This window comes from Delphinapterus leucas, chromosome 1, assembly GCF_059928025.1.
Source record: "Delphinapterus leucas isolate spDelLeu-1000000601 "Yukka" chromosome 1, BTC_Dleu_Yukka2, whole genome shotgun sequence".
Classification (NCBI taxonomy): domain Eukaryota; kingdom Metazoa; phylum Chordata; class Mammalia; order Artiodactyla; family Monodontidae; genus Delphinapterus; species Delphinapterus leucas.
This window is the reverse complement of record NC_143129.1, coordinates 52,077,312-52,097,833: the sequence shown is the minus strand read 5'-3', so window position 1 is coordinate 52,097,833 and position 20,522 is coordinate 52,077,312. Positions and strand designations below refer to the sequence as shown.

General features: G+C 38.1%; 1 protein-coding gene across 3 annotated transcripts in view; it reads left to right on the top strand.

The window, feature by feature from the left end:
• Nucleotides 1–20,522, top strand: part of C1H1orf21 (chromosome 1 C1orf21 homolog) — a 152,638-nt gene that overhangs the window by 124,288 nt on the left and 7,828 nt on the right. For all 3 annotated transcript variants that reach the window (XM_089910059.1, XM_089910058.1, XM_089910053.1), the window contains exon 4: nucleotides 15,528–15,604. In XM_089910059.1, coding sequence (XP_089766185.1) covers nucleotides 15,528–15,604 — 77 coding nt within the window. The remainder of the gene's footprint in view (nucleotides 1–15,527; nucleotides 15,605–20,522) is intronic.

The window sequence follows — 20,522 nt, the reverse complement described above, 5'->3', positions numbered from 1 at the left end:
AACCTGATGAAGTTCGCACAGTTGGATTTTGACATTGCTTGGGACTGATGACTCCCTTTTCCCTTCCATTTTCTTCCTTTTTGAATAGGACCGCCTGTAGCTGTAACTTTATGTCTGTCCCACCACGTATTTTATGATCAGATATCTTGTTCTGAGTTCCACAGGTTCACAGATGGAAAGGAATTCTGCCCTAGGATAGATTATACCCAGAGTCTCATCCATATATAATTTAGATCATTTAGGTAATGAGATAATTACATAATGGGTCTTTTAAGCTGATGAAATTTAAGTAAGACTTGAGACTTGAGTTGATACTGTAATGGGCTGAGACTTAGGTACCTAGGGATGGAGTGAATGTATTTTGCATATGGGATGGGTGTGAATCTTTGGAGCCACGGGGAACAGTGGTAGGCTGCATAATACCTCCCCACAAAGATGTATGCATCCTAATCCATGGAACCTGTAAATATATTACCTTCATGGGAAAAGAGATTAAGGATCTTGACCTGTAAAAATTATTTTGAATTATTTGAGTAGGCCCAATATAATCACAAGGATCCTTATAAGAGTAAGGCAGGAGGGCTTCTCTGGTAGCGCAGTGGTTGAGAGTACGCCTGCCGATGCAGGGGACACGGGTTCGTGCCCTGGTCCGGGAAGATCCCACGTGCCGCGGAGCGGCTGGGCCCGTGAGCCATGGCCGCTGAGCCTGCATGTCCGGAGCCTGTGCTCCGCAACGGGAGAGGCTGCAGCAGCGAGAGGCCCGCGTACCGCAAAAAAAAAAAAAAAAAAGAGAAAGGCAGGAGTGTCAGAGTTAGAAAAAGAAGGTGTAAGAAGCAGAGGTCATAGAGGAGAGACAATGCTTCACTGCTGCTTTGAAGATGGAGGAAGGGACCATGAACCCAGGAATGTAGGTGAAGTCGAGGAGCTGGAAGAGGAAAGGAAACAGGTTGTTTCCTAGAGCCTCAGAAGGAAGGCAGCTCTGTGAACTATTTTTAGACTCTTGCCCTCCAGAAATGTAAGATCATAAATTTGTGCTCTTTTAAGCCACTAAATTTGTGTCCATTTTCTATAGCAGCAATAGGAAGTTAATACACCAGGTTTTCTGGGCACTGACATATTTGGAATTAAAGAGAGTTGTGGGTATGTCCAGAGATCAGGAAGGCTGGAGTCTGATTTTTGGCTGGCTTAGCACAGTGAATGCAAGAAGAAAGATCATGCCTGTAGGAAAAACTGGATCATTTAAAGTTTTTGCTTTTAGCTTTGACATTTACAGTTTCTCAACTTAGGAAAACCTGCAAGATTTTGGTTTACCACAGGAAAAGGTTAGGAATTCTGCACAAATGATGGCTTTTTATTTGTTAAAATATTAAAGGCGTGATGGATGATACAGTTCTTTGTTCTAAAATTTTGTTAACTTTGATTTTGATTTTTCTGCCTATGTTTTTACCTACCAGAAAAATCAAGCATAAATCATGCTTATTTTGGGCTAGTCAGCTCTTAAATGCAATCTTTTAGGGACCATAATCCATTGATAGTTGGATTCTTAAAATCTTTGGTCTTCTTATTATGGATCACAATGATTATGATTCACATTCCTATGTGTTTTGTTTTATTTGATGGGTGGAGAGGAGAAGTGAAAAGTGGAAAAATCAAGAGATATGTAGGTGTGGGTGTCGGTGCAGTTTTCCGAGTGGGGAATAAACCACAGAGTTTTGTCTCCATTCTGTCTTACTGTGTCTAGGTGGCATTTAACATAATTTTTTAATGTCAGCTAACCAACTAGTTTCAGCTTTGTTTTGAAATCTAAACTCTGCATGGCATTTTGGCCCTTTCAGTAATTTCAAGAACTTTCAATAATTGTTTTCCATGTTTAGTACAAATAAGATACTTGATGGATTTACACATGAGACTGTTGAGAAAGGAAGATCACAATGGTTAATGTTAGGTAGTTCTTGATTAAGAAAATGTACTTTTTTAAAAAATTAGCATTATGGTCATCATTAGGGCTATTTGTAAATATTCCAGTTCTGCTCCTTCTAATCAAAAAAGTAGGATTGTGCTTCCCTGGTGGCGCAGTGGTTGAGAGTCCGCCTGCCAGTGCAGGGGACGTGGGTTCGTGCCCCGATCTGGGAAGATCCCACATGCCGCGGAGCGGCTGGGCCCGTGAGCCATGGCCGCTTGGCCTGCGCGTCCGGAGCCTGTGCTCCGCAACGGGAGAGGCCACAGCAGTGAGAGGCCTGCATACCGGAAAAAAAAAAAAAAAAAGTGGGATTGTACTTTCTCCAGTCTCTTGACTACTGTGGTCCTGTGACATGCTTTGGCTTAGTATATATGAGCACTTAACCTTGCTCAACTCTATCCTCCCCTCCCCTGCCGCGGTGATTATGAGAGCACACGTAAACACGTGGCCTCCACTGGCCTGAGTCCCTGAGTGATGAGGATGAGCAGAGCTCTCCTGCCAGCCTGCACTGGACATGTCGCAGGTGTAAGACATAAACTTGTATATTATTAAACTACTGATATCAGGGGTTGTTTTTTTACTGCAGCATAACCTACCCTGTCCTAACTTTTCAGCATCTTAGCCAAAAGCTGAATACGGTTCTTCGAAATTAGAAAAACCTGGAGATACATCATCTTGTGGAAAACATCCTTAACTTATAATTCTCAGTGTGATTTATAACATTATAGCTTGTTTTTTTTATTTTTTCCACAACTCACACACACACACTCTATTTTATTTTTACAAGAGATAAACTGACACCAAGCATTGTAAATGGATGACCACAACAAAAGCAACAACGACTGCAATTACCAAACACGAAACACACGCATACTGTGTCATAATATTGACATTCAGTCTAGTAATCCTCCACTGTAGCAGCTCCTTTACTTTGCAGTGAAAACTGATTTGTATATTTTTTGCCTCTGAGTCCTTGTGGGATTTTTTGTTTTATTCAAACAGAAAGTCACAAATAATATAATCACCCTCATCAGTTCACTCAGTCCCATGTAATTAATTCTTTTTTCATCTTGATCTTTTGTTAACACTTTTATGAATTCATCAGTTTTCCGTTAGAGTTCTGAAAATGCTTATTCATTCAGTTCAGCAGTATAGTCACTTACCAGAAACCTGTACTTGTCAGAGTCTTTTCCATGAATTCCTGGAAGATGAAACCCTTTTATAGGAACATTTTTGCAAAAGCATCAGAGTGCACCCAGAACTGTCTGTAAATGACAAAAGACTTAAAACTGACCACGGTTAAAGATTCGATGAAAGTTCATAATAATGCAATTGACAAGGAAATTTAGTTATTTCTGAGATATACATTTTAAAGTAATAACTAGAATTATGACTTATAACATTATACCAGAACATGACAAGATTTTTAGAAATTTCATGTAATGTCTGAAACATTTATATTAACATATTTCCATACAAATAACCCAAAGAAAGTTTAGTATTAGTTGTTTTTTTTGTTTCTTTGTTTTTTTATACTGTAGGTTCTTATTAGTCATCAATTTTATACACATCAGTGTATACATGTCAATCCCAATCGCCCAAATCAGCACACCACCATCCCCACCCCCACCACAGTTTTCCCCCCATCGGTGTCCATACGTTTGTTCTCTGCATCTGTGTCTCAACTTCTGCCCTGCAAACCGGTTCATCTGTGCCATTTTTCTAGGTTCCACATACATGCGTTAATATACGATATTTGTTTTTCTCTTTCTGACTTACTTCACTCTGTATGACAGTCTCTAGATCCCTCCACGTCTCAACAAATGACTCAATTTCATTCCTTTTTATGGCTGAGTAATATTCCACTGTATATATGTACCACAACTTCTTTATCCATTCGTCTGTCGCTGGGCATTTAGGTTGCTTCCAAGACCTGGCTATTTTAAATAGTGCTGCAATGAACATTGGGGTGCATGTGTCTTTTTGAATTACGGTTTTCTCAGGGTATATGCCCAGTAGTGGGATTGCCAGGTCATATGGTAATTCCATTTTTAGTTCTTTAAGGAACCTCCATACTGTTCTCCATAGCGGCTGTATCAATTTACATTCCCACCAACAGTGCAAGAGGGTTCCCTTTTCTCCACACCCTCTCCAGCATTTGTTGTTTGTATATTTTCTGATAATGCCCATTCTAACTGGTGTGAGGTGATACCTCATTGTAGTTTTGATTCGCATTTCTCTATTAATTAGTGATGTTAGCAGCTTTTCATGTGCTTCTTGGCCATCTGTATGTCTTCTTTGGAGAAATGTCTGTTTAGGTCGTCTGCCCATTTTTGGATTGGGTTGTTTTTTTATTTAATATTGAGCTGCATGAGCTGTTTATATATTTTGGAGATTAATCCTTTGTCCGTTCATTCGTTTGCAAATATTTTCTCCCATTCTGAGGGTTGTCTTTTCGTCTAGTTTATGGTTTCCTTTGCTGTGCAAAAATTTGAAGTTTCATTAGGTCCCATTTGTATATTTTTGTTTTTATTTCCATTACTCTAGGAGGTGGGTCAAAAAAGATCTTGCTGTGATTTATGTCAAAGAATGTTCTTCCTATGTTTTCCTCTAAGAATTTTATAGCGTCTGGTCTTACATTTAGGTCTCAAATCCATTTTGAGTTTATTTTTGTGTATGGTGTTAGGGAGTGTTCTAATTTCATTCTTTTACATGTGGCTGTCCAGTTTTCCCAGCACTACTTATTGAGGAAACTGTCTTTTCTCCATTGTATATCTTTGCCTCCTTTGTCATGGATTAGTTGACCATAGGTGCGTGGGTTTATCTCTGGGCTTTCTATCTTCTTCCATTGATCTATGTTTCTGTTTTTGTGCCCGTAGCATATTGTCTTGATTACTGTAGCTTTGTAGTGTAGTCTGAAGTCAGGGAGTTTGATTCCTTCAGCTCTGTTTTTTTCTCTCAAGACTGCTTTGGCTATTTGGGGTCTTTTGTGTCTCCATACAAATTTTAAGATGATTTGTTCTACTTCCATAAAAAATGCCCTAGGTAATTTGATAGGGATTGCATTGAATCTGTAGATTGCTTTGGGTAGTATAGTCATTTTCACTATATTGATTCTTCCAATTGAAGAACATGGTATATCTCTCCATCTGATGGTATCATCTTTAATTTCTTTCATCAGTGTCTTATAGTTTTCTGCATACGGGTCTTTTGTCTCCCTAGGTAGGTTTATTCCTAGGTATTTTATTCTTTTTGTTGTAGTGGTAAATGGGAGTATTTCCATAATTTCTGTTTCAGATTTTTTCATCATTAGTGTATAGGAATGCAAGAGATTTCTGTGCATTAATTTTGTACCCTACAACTTTACCAAATTCATTGATTAGCTCTAGTAGTTTTCTGGTGGCATTTTTAGGATTCTCTATGTATAGTATCACGTCATATGCAAACAGTGACAGTTTTACTTCTTCTTTTCCAATTTGTATTCCTTTTATTTATTTTTCTTCTCTGATTGCCATGGGTAGGACTTCCAAAACTATGTTGAATAATAGTGGTGAGAGTGGACATCCTTGTCTCATTCCTGATCTTAAAGGAAATGCTTTCAGTTTTTCACCATTGAGAATGATGTTTGCTGTGGGTTTGTTATATATGGCCTTTATTATGTTGAGGTAGGTTCCCTCTATGCCCACTTTCTGGAGAGTTTTTCTCATAAATGGGTGTTGAATTTTGTCAGAAGCTTTCTCTGCATCTATTGAGATGATCATATGGTTTTTATTCTTTAATTTGTTAATATGGTGTATCACATTGATTGATTTGCATATATTGAAGAATCCTTGCATCCCTGGGATAAATCCCACTTGATCATGGTGTATGATCCTTTTAATATGTTGTTGGATTCTGTTTGCTAGTATTTTGTTGAGGATTTTTGCATCGATATTCATCAGTGATATTGGTCTGTAATTTTCTTTTTTTGTAGTATCTTGGTCTGGTTTTAGTATCAGGGTGATGGTGGCCTCATAGAATGAGTTTGCGAGTGTTCCTCCCTCTGCTATATTTTGGAAGAGTTTGAGAAGGGTGGGTGTTAGCTCTTCTCTAGATGTTTGATAGAGTTCACCTGTCAAGCCATGTGCTCCTGGACTTTTATTGTTGGAAGTTTTTTAATCACAGTTTCAATTTCATTACCTATGATTGGTCTGTTCACATTTTCTATTCCTTCCTTGCTCAGTCTTGGAAGGTTATACATTTCTAAGAATTTGTCCATTTTTTTCCATGTTGTCCATTTTTTTGGCATAGAGTTGCTTGTAGTAGTGTCTTAGGATGCTTTGTATTTCTGCGGTGTCTGTGATAACTTCTCCTTTTTCACTTCTAATTTTATTGATTTGAGTCCTCTCCCTCTTTTTCTTGATGAATCTGGCTGATGGTTTATCAATTTTGTTTATCTTCTCAAAGAACCAGCTTTTACTTTTATTGATCTTTGCTATTGTTTTCTTTGTTTCTATTTCATTTATTTCTGCTCTGATCTTTATGATTTCTTTCCTTCTGCTAACTTTGGGTTTTGTTTGTTCTTCTTTCTCTAGTTCCTTTAGGTGTAACGTTAGATTGTTATTTGAGATTTTTCTTGTTTCTCCAGGTAGGCTTATATAGCTATAAACATCCCTCTTAGAACTGCTTTAGCTGCATCCCATAGGTTTTGGATCGTCGTGTTTTCATTGTCATTTGTCTCTAGGTATTTTTCGATTTCTTCAGTGATCTCTTGGTTATTTAGTAACGTATTGTTTAGCCTCCTTATGTTTGTGTTTTTCACATTTTTTTCCCTGTAATTCATTTCTAATCTCATAGCGTTGTTGTCAGAAAAGATGCTTGACATAATTTCAATTTTCTTAAATTTACTGAGGCTTGATTTGTGACCCAAGATGTGGTCTATCCTGGAGAATGTTCCTTGTGCCCTTGAGAAGAAAGTGTAATCTGCTGTTTTTGGATGGAATGTCCTATAAATATCAATTAAATCTATCTGGTCTATTGTGTCATTTAAAGCTTCTGTTTCCTTATTTATTTTCATTTTGTATGATCTGTCCATTGGTGTAAGTGAGGTGCTAAAGTCCCCCACTATTACTGTGTTACTATCGATTTCCTCTTTTATAGCTGTTAGCAGTTGCCTTATGTTCTGAGGTGCTCCTGTGTTGGGTGCATATATATTTATAATTGTTATATCTTCTTGGATTGATCCATTGATCATTATGTAGTGTCCTTCCTTGTCTCTTGTAACATTGTTTATTTTAAAGTCTATTTTATCTGATATAAGTATAGCTACTCCAGCTTTTTTTGATTTCCCTTTGCATGGAATATCTTTTTCCATCCCCTCACTTTCAGTCTGTATGTGTCCCTAGGTCTGAAATGGGTCTCTGGTAGACAGCATATATATGGGTCTTGTTTCTGTATCCATTCAGCAAGCCTGTTGGAGCATTTAATCCATTTACATTTAAGGTAATTATCGATATGTATTTTCCTATGACCATTTTCTTAATTGTTTTGGGGGTTTTTTTGTACGTCCTTTTCTTCTCTTGTGTTTCGCACTTAGAGAAGTTCCTTTAGTATTTGTTGTACAGCAGGTTTGCTGGTGCTGAATTCTCTTAGCTTTTGCTTGACTGTAAAGCTTTTGATTTCTCCATCTAATCTGAATGAGATCCTTGCTGGGTAGAGTTATCTTGCTTGTAGTTTCTTCCTTTTCATCACTTTAAGTATATCATGCCACTCCCTTCTGGCTTGTAGAGTTTCTGCTGAGAAATCAGCTGTTAACCTTATGTGAGTTCCCTTGTATGTCACTTTTCGTTTTTCCCTTGCTGCTTTCAATAATTTTTCTTTGTCTTTAATTTTTGCCAGTTTGATTACTATGTGTCTCGGCGTGTTTCTCCTTGGGTTTATCCTGTATGGGGATCGCTGTGTTTCTGGACTTATGTGGCTATTCCCTTTCCCACGTTAGGGAAGTTTTCAACTATAATCTCTTCAAATATTTTCTTGGGTCCTTTCTCTCTCTCTTCTCCTTCTGGGACCCCTATAATGTGAATATTGTTGCGTTTAATGTTGTCCCTGAGGTCTCTTAGGCTGTCTTCATTTCTTTTCATTCGTTTTTCTTTATTCTGTTCCACAGCAGTGAATTCCACCATTCTGTCTTCCAGGTCACTTATCCATTCTTCTGCCTCAGTTTTTCTGCTATTGATTCCTTCTAGTGTAGTTTTCATTTCAGTTATTTTATTGTTCATCTCTGTTAGTTTGTTCTTTAATTCTTCTAGGTCTTTGTTAAACATTTCTTGCATTTTCTCAGTCTTTGCCTCCATTGTTTTTCCAAGGTCCTGGATCATCTTCACTATCATTATTCTGAATTCTTTTTCTGGAAGGTTGCCTATCTCCACTTCATTTAGTTGTTTTTCTGGGGTTTTATCTTGTTCCTTTATCTGGTATGTAGCCCTCTGTCTTTTCATCTTGTCTATCTTTCTGTGAATGTAGCTTGTTTCTTTTAATTCCTGACATAGTAACTTAAAGACTTGGTTCTAGGTTTGTTGGTAAACAGTGAAATCTGTTCTGAGCAATTTCTTAAAACTCTGTTTACTTTTTAAAGATTATTTTAAATGTTTCCAATCTACCTTGTGAAACAACTATGTGAAAAATACTCGATGCTTTAAAACTGATTTGGTCCACTTAACATTTACTTGATATAAAATGAGGTACAGGGTTATATTTTAATTTATAGAAAGAATTTCCATAAGGTTGAGACTTTCCATTCCAATTTCATCACTACTAAATAATTCTAACAAAATACTAATAATTCTAATAATCTGCATGGACAGGTAATTATAATTATGTTGACCTCACGTAATCATGATACCGGTGGGCCCAAGTCAACAGTTGCATTGAGTAGCTTGGGCCTTGCCATTTGCTGGCATCCAGAAATTCTGGTAGAATAAATGTGGCTCAGCTAATCACCATCTCTCTGAAGATAGAAGATACTATTCCTTTATATTTGAAGGAGGTGGTGTCCTACTTGTGTTAATACTACTTAGGAAATCACACAAATTTGTAAAACATCAAATGAGATTGTTTTCTCAGAGAGTATATCGTATGGGACACTCCCCAGAAGCTGGAATGATTGCTCATTATTTATGTTATAGCTGAACATGTTCTTATTTTTAAATGTGTGTGTACCCCCCAAAAATCTCCTAATTCTAGTTAAAGTATTTACCTTTTCTAGTTTTCAGGTACTTTCTGAAATGCAGTGGTTAAAATGCACACACACACAGAGTCTTTGTATAGAGGAAAACCCACTGAGAGTTTGTGTTTAGTGCTTTTGTATCTTTTCTCTGTGTGGCCCCCTCATTAGCAGTTTCCAGAAGCTAGTACTCCAACTCCCACTATTTTTCTCTAGGCCTCCAGCTTCCTCCATCCATCTGGCCCCTGAGATTTCTTTATAAGACAGAACTTCCTGCCATTGGGCCCAGAAAAAAAAAAAAGAAATTCCTCCTCACACTTCCAACCCAGACCAACTCTGGGAACCTCCCAGGACCCAGACTCAGTGGGACGACACAGGCAAAGAAGTGATAGGAGGAAAGAAGCTCCTTCTTTCACTAACAGGGAGTGGAGTACTTTCTTCAACTCCCTGAATGTGTTGTGTTGCTTCCTTCAGAATTAAGGAGCTGAAATTCAAGAGGACTTTGTAAAGAAGCTGTCAGTTTCTCTTGGAATTCTGACTTTCCCTTTAGGAAATGCCCCCCGAGATTGGAAGCAACAGAATAAATATATTTCGGTTTGACTGTCTTCAACATGAGAGAAGCTAAGAAGAGAATGATAAGTTTACTCTAGACACTGAGAAGTGTGTTCTGTTCATAAAGAAATAAAATTGCAAGCAAAGGAGAAGTTGTTTGATTTGCTGTTTAAATAAACCTGTCACTACCTGACATTAGTTTGCAAACATTTTTGAGAAATGGATGTTTTTGTCCAGCATCAGTTGAAAGCCCCTGAATGTACAGTTCAAGGGATTGCTGCTCTGAGAGACCTTGCTATTGACCCCTGAGGCAGCTCTGCAGAACCCCAGGGCTCAGTTTGAAAACTGCTCTGTGGAAGGCCAAGAGGGAGAATTCTAAGGTACAAAGGTACCTTTTCTCTAAAATAAAAGTCCTCAAACTTTTTTGAGTTAAGAGTCACCTAGGACTCTTGTTTAAAATGCAGATTCCTGGGCACAATCCCAGAATCTGACACTTAGGAGGTATTGTGTAGGGCCTTGGAATCTGTATTTTGACAAGCATCCTAGATGATTCTGATACCAATATGGATGGATCATAAAAACACAGCTCTACAAACTGCCTGCTGAGGGCCCTTTCAGTGGCTTCATCTTAATCCCACTTGGTCCCAGTTTATTTTAATACTTATTTTATGAGTGTCAAATGCCATTAAAATAGTTTTTTCTTGCCAAGGGAAATAATATCTTAGTTACCTCTTCTGTCATCTCCCAATTTAGTTCTCTGTTTCTATTCCTGGAGTACCCCAAATGTGGCATGGCTCTCAGCCCTCTCTGTTGGATCTGCTCCATCTGAGACTCCCATCAGTCTCATCCTTCCTCTCGCCTTTCTTGGTTTTGTTTGTTTGCTTGTTGTTTCTTTTTTTCTTTTTGCGGTACGCGGGCCTCTCACTGTCGTGGCCTCTCCCGTTGTGGAGCACAGGCTCCGGACGCGCAGGCTCAGGGGCCATGGCTCACGGGCCCAGCCGCTCCGTGGCATGTGGGATCTTCCCGGCCTGGGGCACGAACCCGTGTCCCCTGCATTGGCAGGCAGACTCCCAACCACTGCGCCACCAGGGAAGCCCTGTTGTTTCTTTTTTTAAAGACAGGTCTCTTTAAACTTCGCCTTCCGCAACAAACAAACCCAAAGCAGAAGTTAATTGGTGTTTGTAAGCAAATATAAAACTGACTTCTTGATGTAAATACAGCGAACCAGTAAGCACATATATGCTCCCATGTAGCAAGGTGCTAGGTGTTCTGATAGAAAGACATATAAGAACAAATACAAATAAAATTTGTAAAATAAATAAAGCCCACAATGAGACACCCACTTGAATGATTAATTGAAAAGACAATACCAAGTGTTGACAGAGAGGTAGAGAAACTGGAACCATCATGCACTGCTGGTGGGAATGTAAAATGACACAGCCACTTTGGAAAACAGTTTGGTGACATCTTAAATAGTCAAATGTAAACTTATCATATAATCTAGCAGTTCCGCTCCTTAGAGTCTACCCAAAAGAAATGAAAATGTATGTTCACACAAAGACTTGTATACGAATGTTCATAGCAGCATTATTCATAAGAGCCACAAACTGGAAACAGTCCTTATGTTCATCACGTTATGCATGGATAAACAAAATACAGTATATCCAGACATTGGAATATTATCTAGCAATTAAAAAAATGAAACACTGAAATATGATGAAGTATAGATGAACCTCGAAAACATTATGCTAAGTGAAAAATGCCAGATGCAAAAGGCTATATATTGTATGATTCCATTTATGTGAATCTAGACAAAGCAAATTTGTAGAGACAGAAAGCAGATCTGTGGTGGCCGGGGCCTACAGATGAGAACAAATGGGTATGGTGAAACTTTGGGGGCTGATCTAACTGTTCTAAAACTGGATTGTGGTGATAATTGCACAGCTCTATAAATTTACTAAAATCATTTAATCATACATTTATAATGGGGGAATTGTATGGAATGTAGATTTTATCTCAATAAGGCAGTTAAATATTTTTTCTTAAAGCATATACCACAATTAAATAATTGAAAGTTCTTTTCTATGCAAAAGAAATAGAAAGGCACTATATATAGTTCAGGTGTGGCCTGCAGACCCCTGGAGTTTCCTGAAATATTCTCAGGGAGTCTTCAAAGTCATTTTCCTAATAATAAAGAAGCTATTTGCCTTTTTGAAGGCAAATAGCTGTTGACATTTGTACTGATGGTGCAAAAGCAATGGTGGGTAAAACTGCCTGTGCCTTAGCACAAATCCAGGCATTGGCACCACACCTTATTAGTAGTCATAGTAGTACTATTATTAGTAGTACTAATAGTAGTTATTAGTAGTCACCACCACCAAGCATAGTGGAAGAATATATTCTATTTTCACTTAAGAATGCCCTTGTTGGGGACTTCCCTGGTGGCGCAGTGGTTAAGAATCCACCTGCCAATGCAGGGGACACGGGTTCAATCCCTGGTCCAGGAAGATCCCACATGCCATGGAGCAACTAAGCCCGTGTGCCACAACTACTGAGCTTGTGCTCTCCACCCCGCAAGCCACAGCTACTGAGGCCCATGCGCCACAACTACTGAGCCTGCGCTCTAGAGCCTGCGAGCCACAACTACTGAAGCCCACATGCCCTAGAGTCCGTGCTCCGCAACAAGAGAAGCCACCGCAATGAGAAGCCCGCTCGCCACAACTAAAGAAAGCCTGTGGGCAGCAACGAAGACCCAACACAACCATAAATAAATAAAATTGATTCTTAAAAAAAAGAATGCCCTTAATGAAGCAGTAGAAATTATTGAAGTTTTTAACTCTTAGATCTTAGATGCATATCTTTTTATTTTTTAATAAGATCTTTATCTCAAGGGAAAGCACTTCTGCAATTGATTGAGTTGCAAGCTGAACTTGCAGATGTTTTTTTGTGGGACACCATCTCTACTGTAGAAAAATAGTGCCTGGCAGACAAATTATGGATATTCAGACTTGGGTATTTGGCAAACAGTTTCTCAAAAATGACCAAATAGAGCCCGTTACTCCAAAGAAAACAATTGTCAGTGTTTGTTGCTGGTCATAAAATTCGAATATTAAACCAAAATTAGAATTTTGGAAAACTTGTATCCACCACGATGAGCTTGACACCTTTTGTCAAGACTTTTCTCATGAGGGACTTCCCTGGTGGTCCAGTGGTTAAGACTCTCCACTTCCAATGCAGGCGGCGCAGGTTCGATCCCTGGTTGGGGAACTAAGATACCGCATGCTGCGCAGCGCAGCCAAAAATAAAAATTAAAATTAAAAAAAGGAAAGATTTTTCTCATGAGATTGATGCTGATTTTAACAAATGTGATTTTTTTCATATTGTGTAATGAAATGTATCAAAATTTGCAGAATATAGGTAAGAGGTCTTGATACTAAAAACTTTGAGGACTACTGGCCTAGTGGCTAATAGCATGAACTCTGGGGCCATTCTGCATGGATTCAAATCCCAACGCTATTACTTATTACTTGTAGAATCCCAGTAAGTGTTTCATCTCTCCATGGCTCAGCTTCCTCATTTATAAAATGGGGAAAATAATGATACCTATCTCAGAGAGGTATGTGGGCATAAAAGTAAATTAATATATATATACTTGTGAACGTTAAAATGAGTTGATGTATGCAACCAGTTAGAATAACATGTGGTGAGTTGTTACTGATCTTGATGAGTGGTAATTTGTAAAAACAAATACATTATAAGTACAAAATAGATAGAAATCTCTATGTAATTATATATATATTTGTAACCAAGAAATCCCCAGCTGCTTCCTCCCCATCCCCCATGCCCTCACCCCCCATCTCTGCCTCACCTTGGGTACTCTCACTTCCTGGAAGGGCACATCTGTGCCTGATGTCCTAAAGTGTCCTTGCCATCTATTGAGATGTCCTAAAGTGTCCTCCCCATCTATTGAGTCTCTGTTTGGGGCAGTTCCTTCTTTTTTTAGCAACCACACAATGTGTTTTTAAGGAAGATTTGGTGAGACAGTATAGTTATGAAGGGTACAGTTTAATAAATTGAATAGAAACAGAGTATAATTATATGTCTTTGCATTCTTAGAATTAGAAGTCTCTTTCCTGCCTTAGCAATGTTTAAAATTATGATGCATCATTTAAGTTCAAAGAGTTTTTAGCAAATTATGTGAATAGAGAAAAAGTATAAGGTTCTGTCACATCAAATACATCCATTTTCAGTGCTTAATCCAAGCACACATAAAGTTTAAGGGAGAAAATGACTCATTTGGAGGGAACCTACATCTTCAGCCCTGCAGAGAGACTACAGTTGAGCTATTTTTATCTATGTTTAGAAAAGTTAATTATGTGCTGACATCATTTATTTGTTCTACCAGTATTCGATGAGTGGCTCCCATGGAGTGCCAGGCCCCTAGCCAGGCACTGTTGTCCCAGTTGTAAAGAAGGGATGTGGGTCCCGCCCTCCTGGACTTAGTGCATTGAAGTTTTCTAATTGTTCTCCCACCTTCTTTGTAAAAAAATGAGGTGGTTCATCTGTTGTTCACTGACTACATCAGCAGAGAGAACAGTATATATTTTATACTTTTTAAATGTTCATGAAAACATTCTCGAGTTTAGTGTGAGGTAAAGAAGGTAAGCTAGACTGCAAAAGAACGGTAATGATTGTTTCTTCTCCTGGAAGATCACAAACAAAATTACCGTCTATTTTGGAGGACTGACGTTATACAGATATGCTCATGTTTGATGGTAAATAGCAAACAACCAGGCATGTAAGTTGTTGCAGTTTTCACTGATTTACGTGGCTTCTGCTATCCTAGGAGAAATAATGAGCTCTTGAAAGAGCTCATTTGGGGACCATCTGTTTATGTGCCATCCCACATCACTCTGCCTGTGGTGAGAATGGTGGGTCGGCCCACAGGACTTTTTATTCCTTGCCCCTACCTACCCCAGGTCTTTAATTATTGCCACACCTCAGGTTGCTTGAGTGTATATAGTCACCTGTTAAGTAGGTTTAGAATAGTCCTTCCTTTCATTTTCGGGGGTATATTTAGAGAGCAAATTTTAGAGCACCTTAGATATTTTTTTAAAGATAATGGAAAAACACAAAGCAGTAGTAGTATTGAGACAGTGTGCTTACTGATATACTTGTATTTTAAGATTTGAGAGTATTTCTTTCCTATGCGGCTGGTTTACTGGGAATAAGAAATCAAATCAGGCTAAAAGCCAAAGAAGTATTTCTGGAATACAGGCTAGTATTGAGTTTCATTAATTTAATTAAATTCAATCTCAATATTCATTATACATGGAAAATATTGGCTATTTTTAGTCATGTTCTTGTCCCTGTCACTGCTAGGGCCTTATGCAAACTTTATGTGTCAGTAACTGCAGTTGTCTTTCACAAATAAAATGCACAAAATCACTTAACCTGGGCAAGCAAACAATGGCTGTGGTTGTACTACCGCTGTTCTTTTTCACTAGAATCTTCTGTTCTTTGATTCTCTTACTGTTTTCAGTAACTCCACCTAAAAATCAAATATTACTCACACGTTATTTTCTAAAAGGAGCCATAGCTCTTATAAAAGTTAATTCCTCTTTTCATGACAACGTTCCCTGTTAAAATATTTGGCAGTTCTACTTATACTGTGTGACATCTTTGTAAGGACTTTTGCCCTCCCCAACCTCAGAGGCTCCCAAACAAACCTAACGTTTTGTTGATGAAAATTTATGCTCTTGTTTAATTGCTGATTCTCATCTTGTCTTTTACATGTGTGTTTATGTGTTTCAGGAAAAAAGTGCCAGTTCAAATGTAAGACTTAAAACTAATAAAGAGATTCCGGGATTAGTTCATCAACCCAGAGCAAAGTAAGTGCTAGTTCCTATTTTCCTATATTGTTTTTAAAGCTAAAGATGTTTTTAGAGTGAGCTCCATTTTGCTTGCCATGTAACCAAGACTTATGATAAAGCCTCAGTAACTGAGACAGTGTGATTTAGTCTCATGGAACAAAATAGAGAGACCCAAAACAGACCCACAATATATGACAGAGCTGACACTTCACATCAGTTAGAAGAAAATGAAGGGGAATATCTTTATAACCGTGGGGTAGGGAAAAACTTTGAATAAGTCACAAAGGATGCAGATCTTAAGAAAAATGATTAATTTTTGTGACTACATTAAAATTAAGAACTTCTGTTTATCAAAATATACTGTAGGAGAGTAAAAGGCCACAAAATGATGGAATATATTTACAATATGTATAATTAACAATACTCGGGTTTCCAGAATGTATCAAGTAATTCTATGAATCCGTAAGTAAAAGACAGAACTCATAGAAAAGCAGGCTAAAGACGTAAACAACCACTTGACTGAAGAGGAAACATGAATAGCTAATGCATATGAAAAAATACCATTTCACACCACAAGATTGGCAAAAATTTAGAAGGCTAATGATACTAAAATGTTTACCAGAATGTAGGGATATAAACTGGTACAATTACTTTGGAAAACAACTCCACTATCAGGTGTATACCCTAGAGAAACTCTTGTGCATGTGTGCCAGCAGGCATATTTTGAAATGTCCATAGCAGCACTGTTTACATGAGCTCTTAAAGCTCTTGAAGATATGGGACTTTCCTGGCAGTCAGTGGTTAAGACTCCACGCTTCCACTGCACAGGGCATGGGTTCCATCCCTGGTCGGGGAACTAAGATCCTGTGTGCCTCGTGGCGGTGACATGGCCAAAAAAAAAAAAAAAAGCTCTTGGAAATAAAACCCAAATGTCCATCAGACATGTAGTGGATAACAAAACTGTGGTATATTCTTATGATGGGAATGCTACATATCAGTGAAAATGAATGACCAATAGCAACCCAGATCAAGATAGAGGAATCTCATGAAATGTAAGGTTGTACCAGTAAGGTAAGTGGTAGTACCTGCCTATGTACAGTTTCATGCATATAAAGTGCAAAAACAGGCAGAGCTAAGCCATATATTATATATATGTACATGGTAAAACAATAAAGGCAAGCAAAGAAATGAAGAGGCATTAAATTCAGAATAGTGGTTCTTTCTACTGGATAGAAGACAGTGGGACCAGAGGTTCTATCTCTTAATCCGAGTGGTGGTTACATGCGTGTTCCTTTAATTATTATTATTTGAAAATGTACAAATAACATTATATGTTTCCTTTTCTATGTGTTAAGTATTTCACAGTTAAAATGCTAAAGAGAATAATGAGTAGTTTCTATATTGTTCTAAAACTGAGTCTACCTTGGTGATAAAATGCACTTGTGTGACTTTGAAGCTACCTGCCCTTTCTTCAAAGAAGCTGTAATCCCAGAGGCTGCAAACCTCTCTTGTGTTGTTCTGCCTAAATATGAACAAATTCCCTAAGGGTGCTGATCACACAAGTACAACTGACACAGTCACCACCATCCCCAAATAATTTTAACTATGACATATATGTAAATCAATATCATAAGTGGAAAAAGTTGTGTTCTCTGGTTCTTCCCAGGAGGTTGAGACAAAAATAACATAATCACTTTAACCTGGCTGAGTGTCTGGAACTGCTGCAGCCATGGCTACTGTGATATGGTGGTTAGGACTCTTCAAGGGGTGGTGAATGAGCTCAGGGATTGAATTTTTTACTTCCAAAGAAAACTGGACATTTTGAAATCCATTTATCATTTACAGTGTCAGTATAATGGGACAACCGATTTTTTTCACCCTCAGGTAAATGTCATGCTATAATCACAACCTACCTAATCCACTTCAGTTGTAATCACTTTTATCTACACTAATTTTATCTGCCTCTGAGGACAACAGATACCTGATAACACTACCAAATCATCTTTTCATCCAAGCCATTAGATATATGCTCCTTTTAAATGCTTCTAGAAAAAGACTCTATTGAGAATTTCTTTTTTCCTTTAAAACAAATACTTATTTAACTTTGGCACATTGAAATAGCATGCTTTGCAGACACGCATGTGCTGAAGCTTTCAGAGAAGTTGATTAAATTGGCTTGTGTGTTTACATTAAAATTATGAAGAAAATCCCCTGTTCTTCACACAGCATAATGCTCGTGTGTGTGTATGTGTGTATGTGTGTGTGTGTGTGTGTGTGTGTATTTTAAACTGTGAGTCAGATCATTGGGTTTCTGGAATTCAACTAAGAAATATTTCTGGAGGGCTAAGAGAAGGATTTTACTTTTTCTACTCGTTGACATAATATAGGTTCCAGGAAATTATTCTTTATTATGCAGCTGTATAAAATAAGATGAGGCTTTTTCCCCATGAGTGGAAGGACAATCCCATACCTGATAATGGCAGATTTATTAATAATGAAGGCAGATAATGCTCACATCTTCATATGATGCACCACGTAGACCACATTCTTACTGACTTTGTAATCTCAGGCCAGTGACCTTATATCTGTGAGCTTCAGTTTTCTCCAAGAAAAATGGAGGTGAAAAATCCTGTCTTATAGGGCTGGGGCTTAAATGAAATAATGTACACCCGGTTCTTATCACAGTGTCTGACACTTGGTAAGAACACCTTAACAATCAGAAACAACCCAAATGCCCTTTGACAGGTAATTGGATAGATGAACTACACTGTATTCACACAGTGGGATATTAGCAGTTAAAACGAATGCACTGCAGCAATGCACAACGCAGGATGGACCCTAGCAATATAGCACTAGAACAAAGAGTAAGTCCTGCAACATTACACAGAGCATAATGCACTCTATAAAGTTAAAAACAACTAAAATAAATCATCTGCTTTTTAAGCACATAGAGAGATAGAGTAAAGCTATGTAAAAGGAAAGCAGGGGCATGATAGTTCCCTTGAGTTGGGAGAAACACACAAGGGTGGGACGTAAGTAACCTCTAGGTTCTTGTTAAGATTGCAGCTTTGGGCTTCCCTGGTGGCGCAGTGGTTGAGAGTCCGCCTGCCAATGCAGGGGACGCGGGTTCATGCCCCGGTCCAGGAAGATCCCACATGCCGCGGAGCAGCTAGGCCTGTGACCATGGCCGCTGAGCCTGTGCGTCCGGAGCCTGTGCTCCGCAACGAGAGAGTCCACAACAGTGAGAGGCCCGTGTACCGCAAAAAAAAAAAAAAAAAAAAAAAAAAAAAGATTGCAGCTTTGTAGAGGGAACTTAACCTCAACATAATAAAGGCCATATATGACAAACCCACAGCCAACATCGTTCTCAATGGTGAAAAACTGAAACCATTTCCTCTAAGATCAGGAACAAGACAAGGTTGCCCACTCTCACCACTATTATTCAACATAGTTTTGGAAGTTTTAGCCACAGCAATCAGAGAAGAAAAAGAAATAAAAGGAATCCAAATTGGAAAAGAAGAAGTAAAGCTGTCACTGTTTACAGATGACATGGTAGTATACATAGAGAATCCTAAAGATGCTACAAGAAAACTACTAGAGCTAATCAATGAATTTGGTAAAGTAGTAGGATACAAAATTAATGCACAGAAATCTCTTGCATTCCTATACACTAATGATGAAAACTCTGAAAGAGAAATTAAGGAAACACTCCTATTTACCATTGCAACAAAAAGAATAAAATACCTAGGAATAAACCTAAGGAGACAAAAGACCTGTATGCAGAAAATTATAAGACATTGATGAAAGAAGTTAAAGATGATATAAACAGATGGAGAGATATACCATGTCCTTGGATTGGAAGAATCAACTTTGTGAAAATGACTACACTACCCAAAGCAATCGACAGATTCAGTGCAATCCCTATCAAACTACCAATGGCATTTTTCACAGAACTAGAACAAAATATTTCACAATTTGTATGGCAACCCAAAAGACTCCGAATAGCCAAAGTAATCTTGAGAAAGAAAAACGGAGCTGGAGGAATCAGGCTCCCAGACTTCAGACTATACTACAAAGCTACATTAATCAAGACACTATGGTACTGGCACAAAAACAGAAATATAGATCAATGGAACAGGATAGAAAGCCCAGAGATAAACCAACACACATATGGTCACCTTATTTTTGATAAAGGAGGCAAGAATTTACAATGGAGAAAAGACAGCCTCTTCAATAACTGGTGCTGGGAAAACTGGACAGCTACATGTAAAAGAATGAAATTAGAACACCTCCTAGCATCATACACAAAAATAAGCTCAAAATGGATTAAAGACCTAAATGTAAGGCCAGAAACTATCAAACTCTTAGAGGAAAACATAGGCAGAACACTCTATGACATAAATCACAGCAAGATCCTTTTTGACCCACCTCCTAGAGAAATGGAAATAAAAACAAAAATAAACAAATGGGACCTAATGAAACTTCAAAGCTTTTGAACAGCAAAGGAAAACATAAACAAGACCCAAAGACAGCCCTCAGAATGGGAGAAAGTATTTTCAAATGAAGCAACTGACAAAGGATTAATCTCCAAAATATACAAGCAGCTCATGCAGCTCAATATCAAAAAAAACCAAACAACCCAATCCAAAAATGGTCAGAAGACCTAAACAGACATTTCTCCAAAGAAGATATACAGATTGCCAACAAACACATGAAAGGATGCTCAACATCACTAATCATTAGAGAAATGCAAATCAAAACTACAATGAGTTATCACCTCACACCAGTCAGCATGGCCATCATCAAAAAATCTACAAACAATAAATGCTGGAGAGGGTGTGGAGAAAAGGGAACCCTCTTGCACTGTTGGTGGGAATGTAAATTGATACAGCCACTATGGAGAACAGTATGGAGGTTCCTTAAAAAACTTAAAATA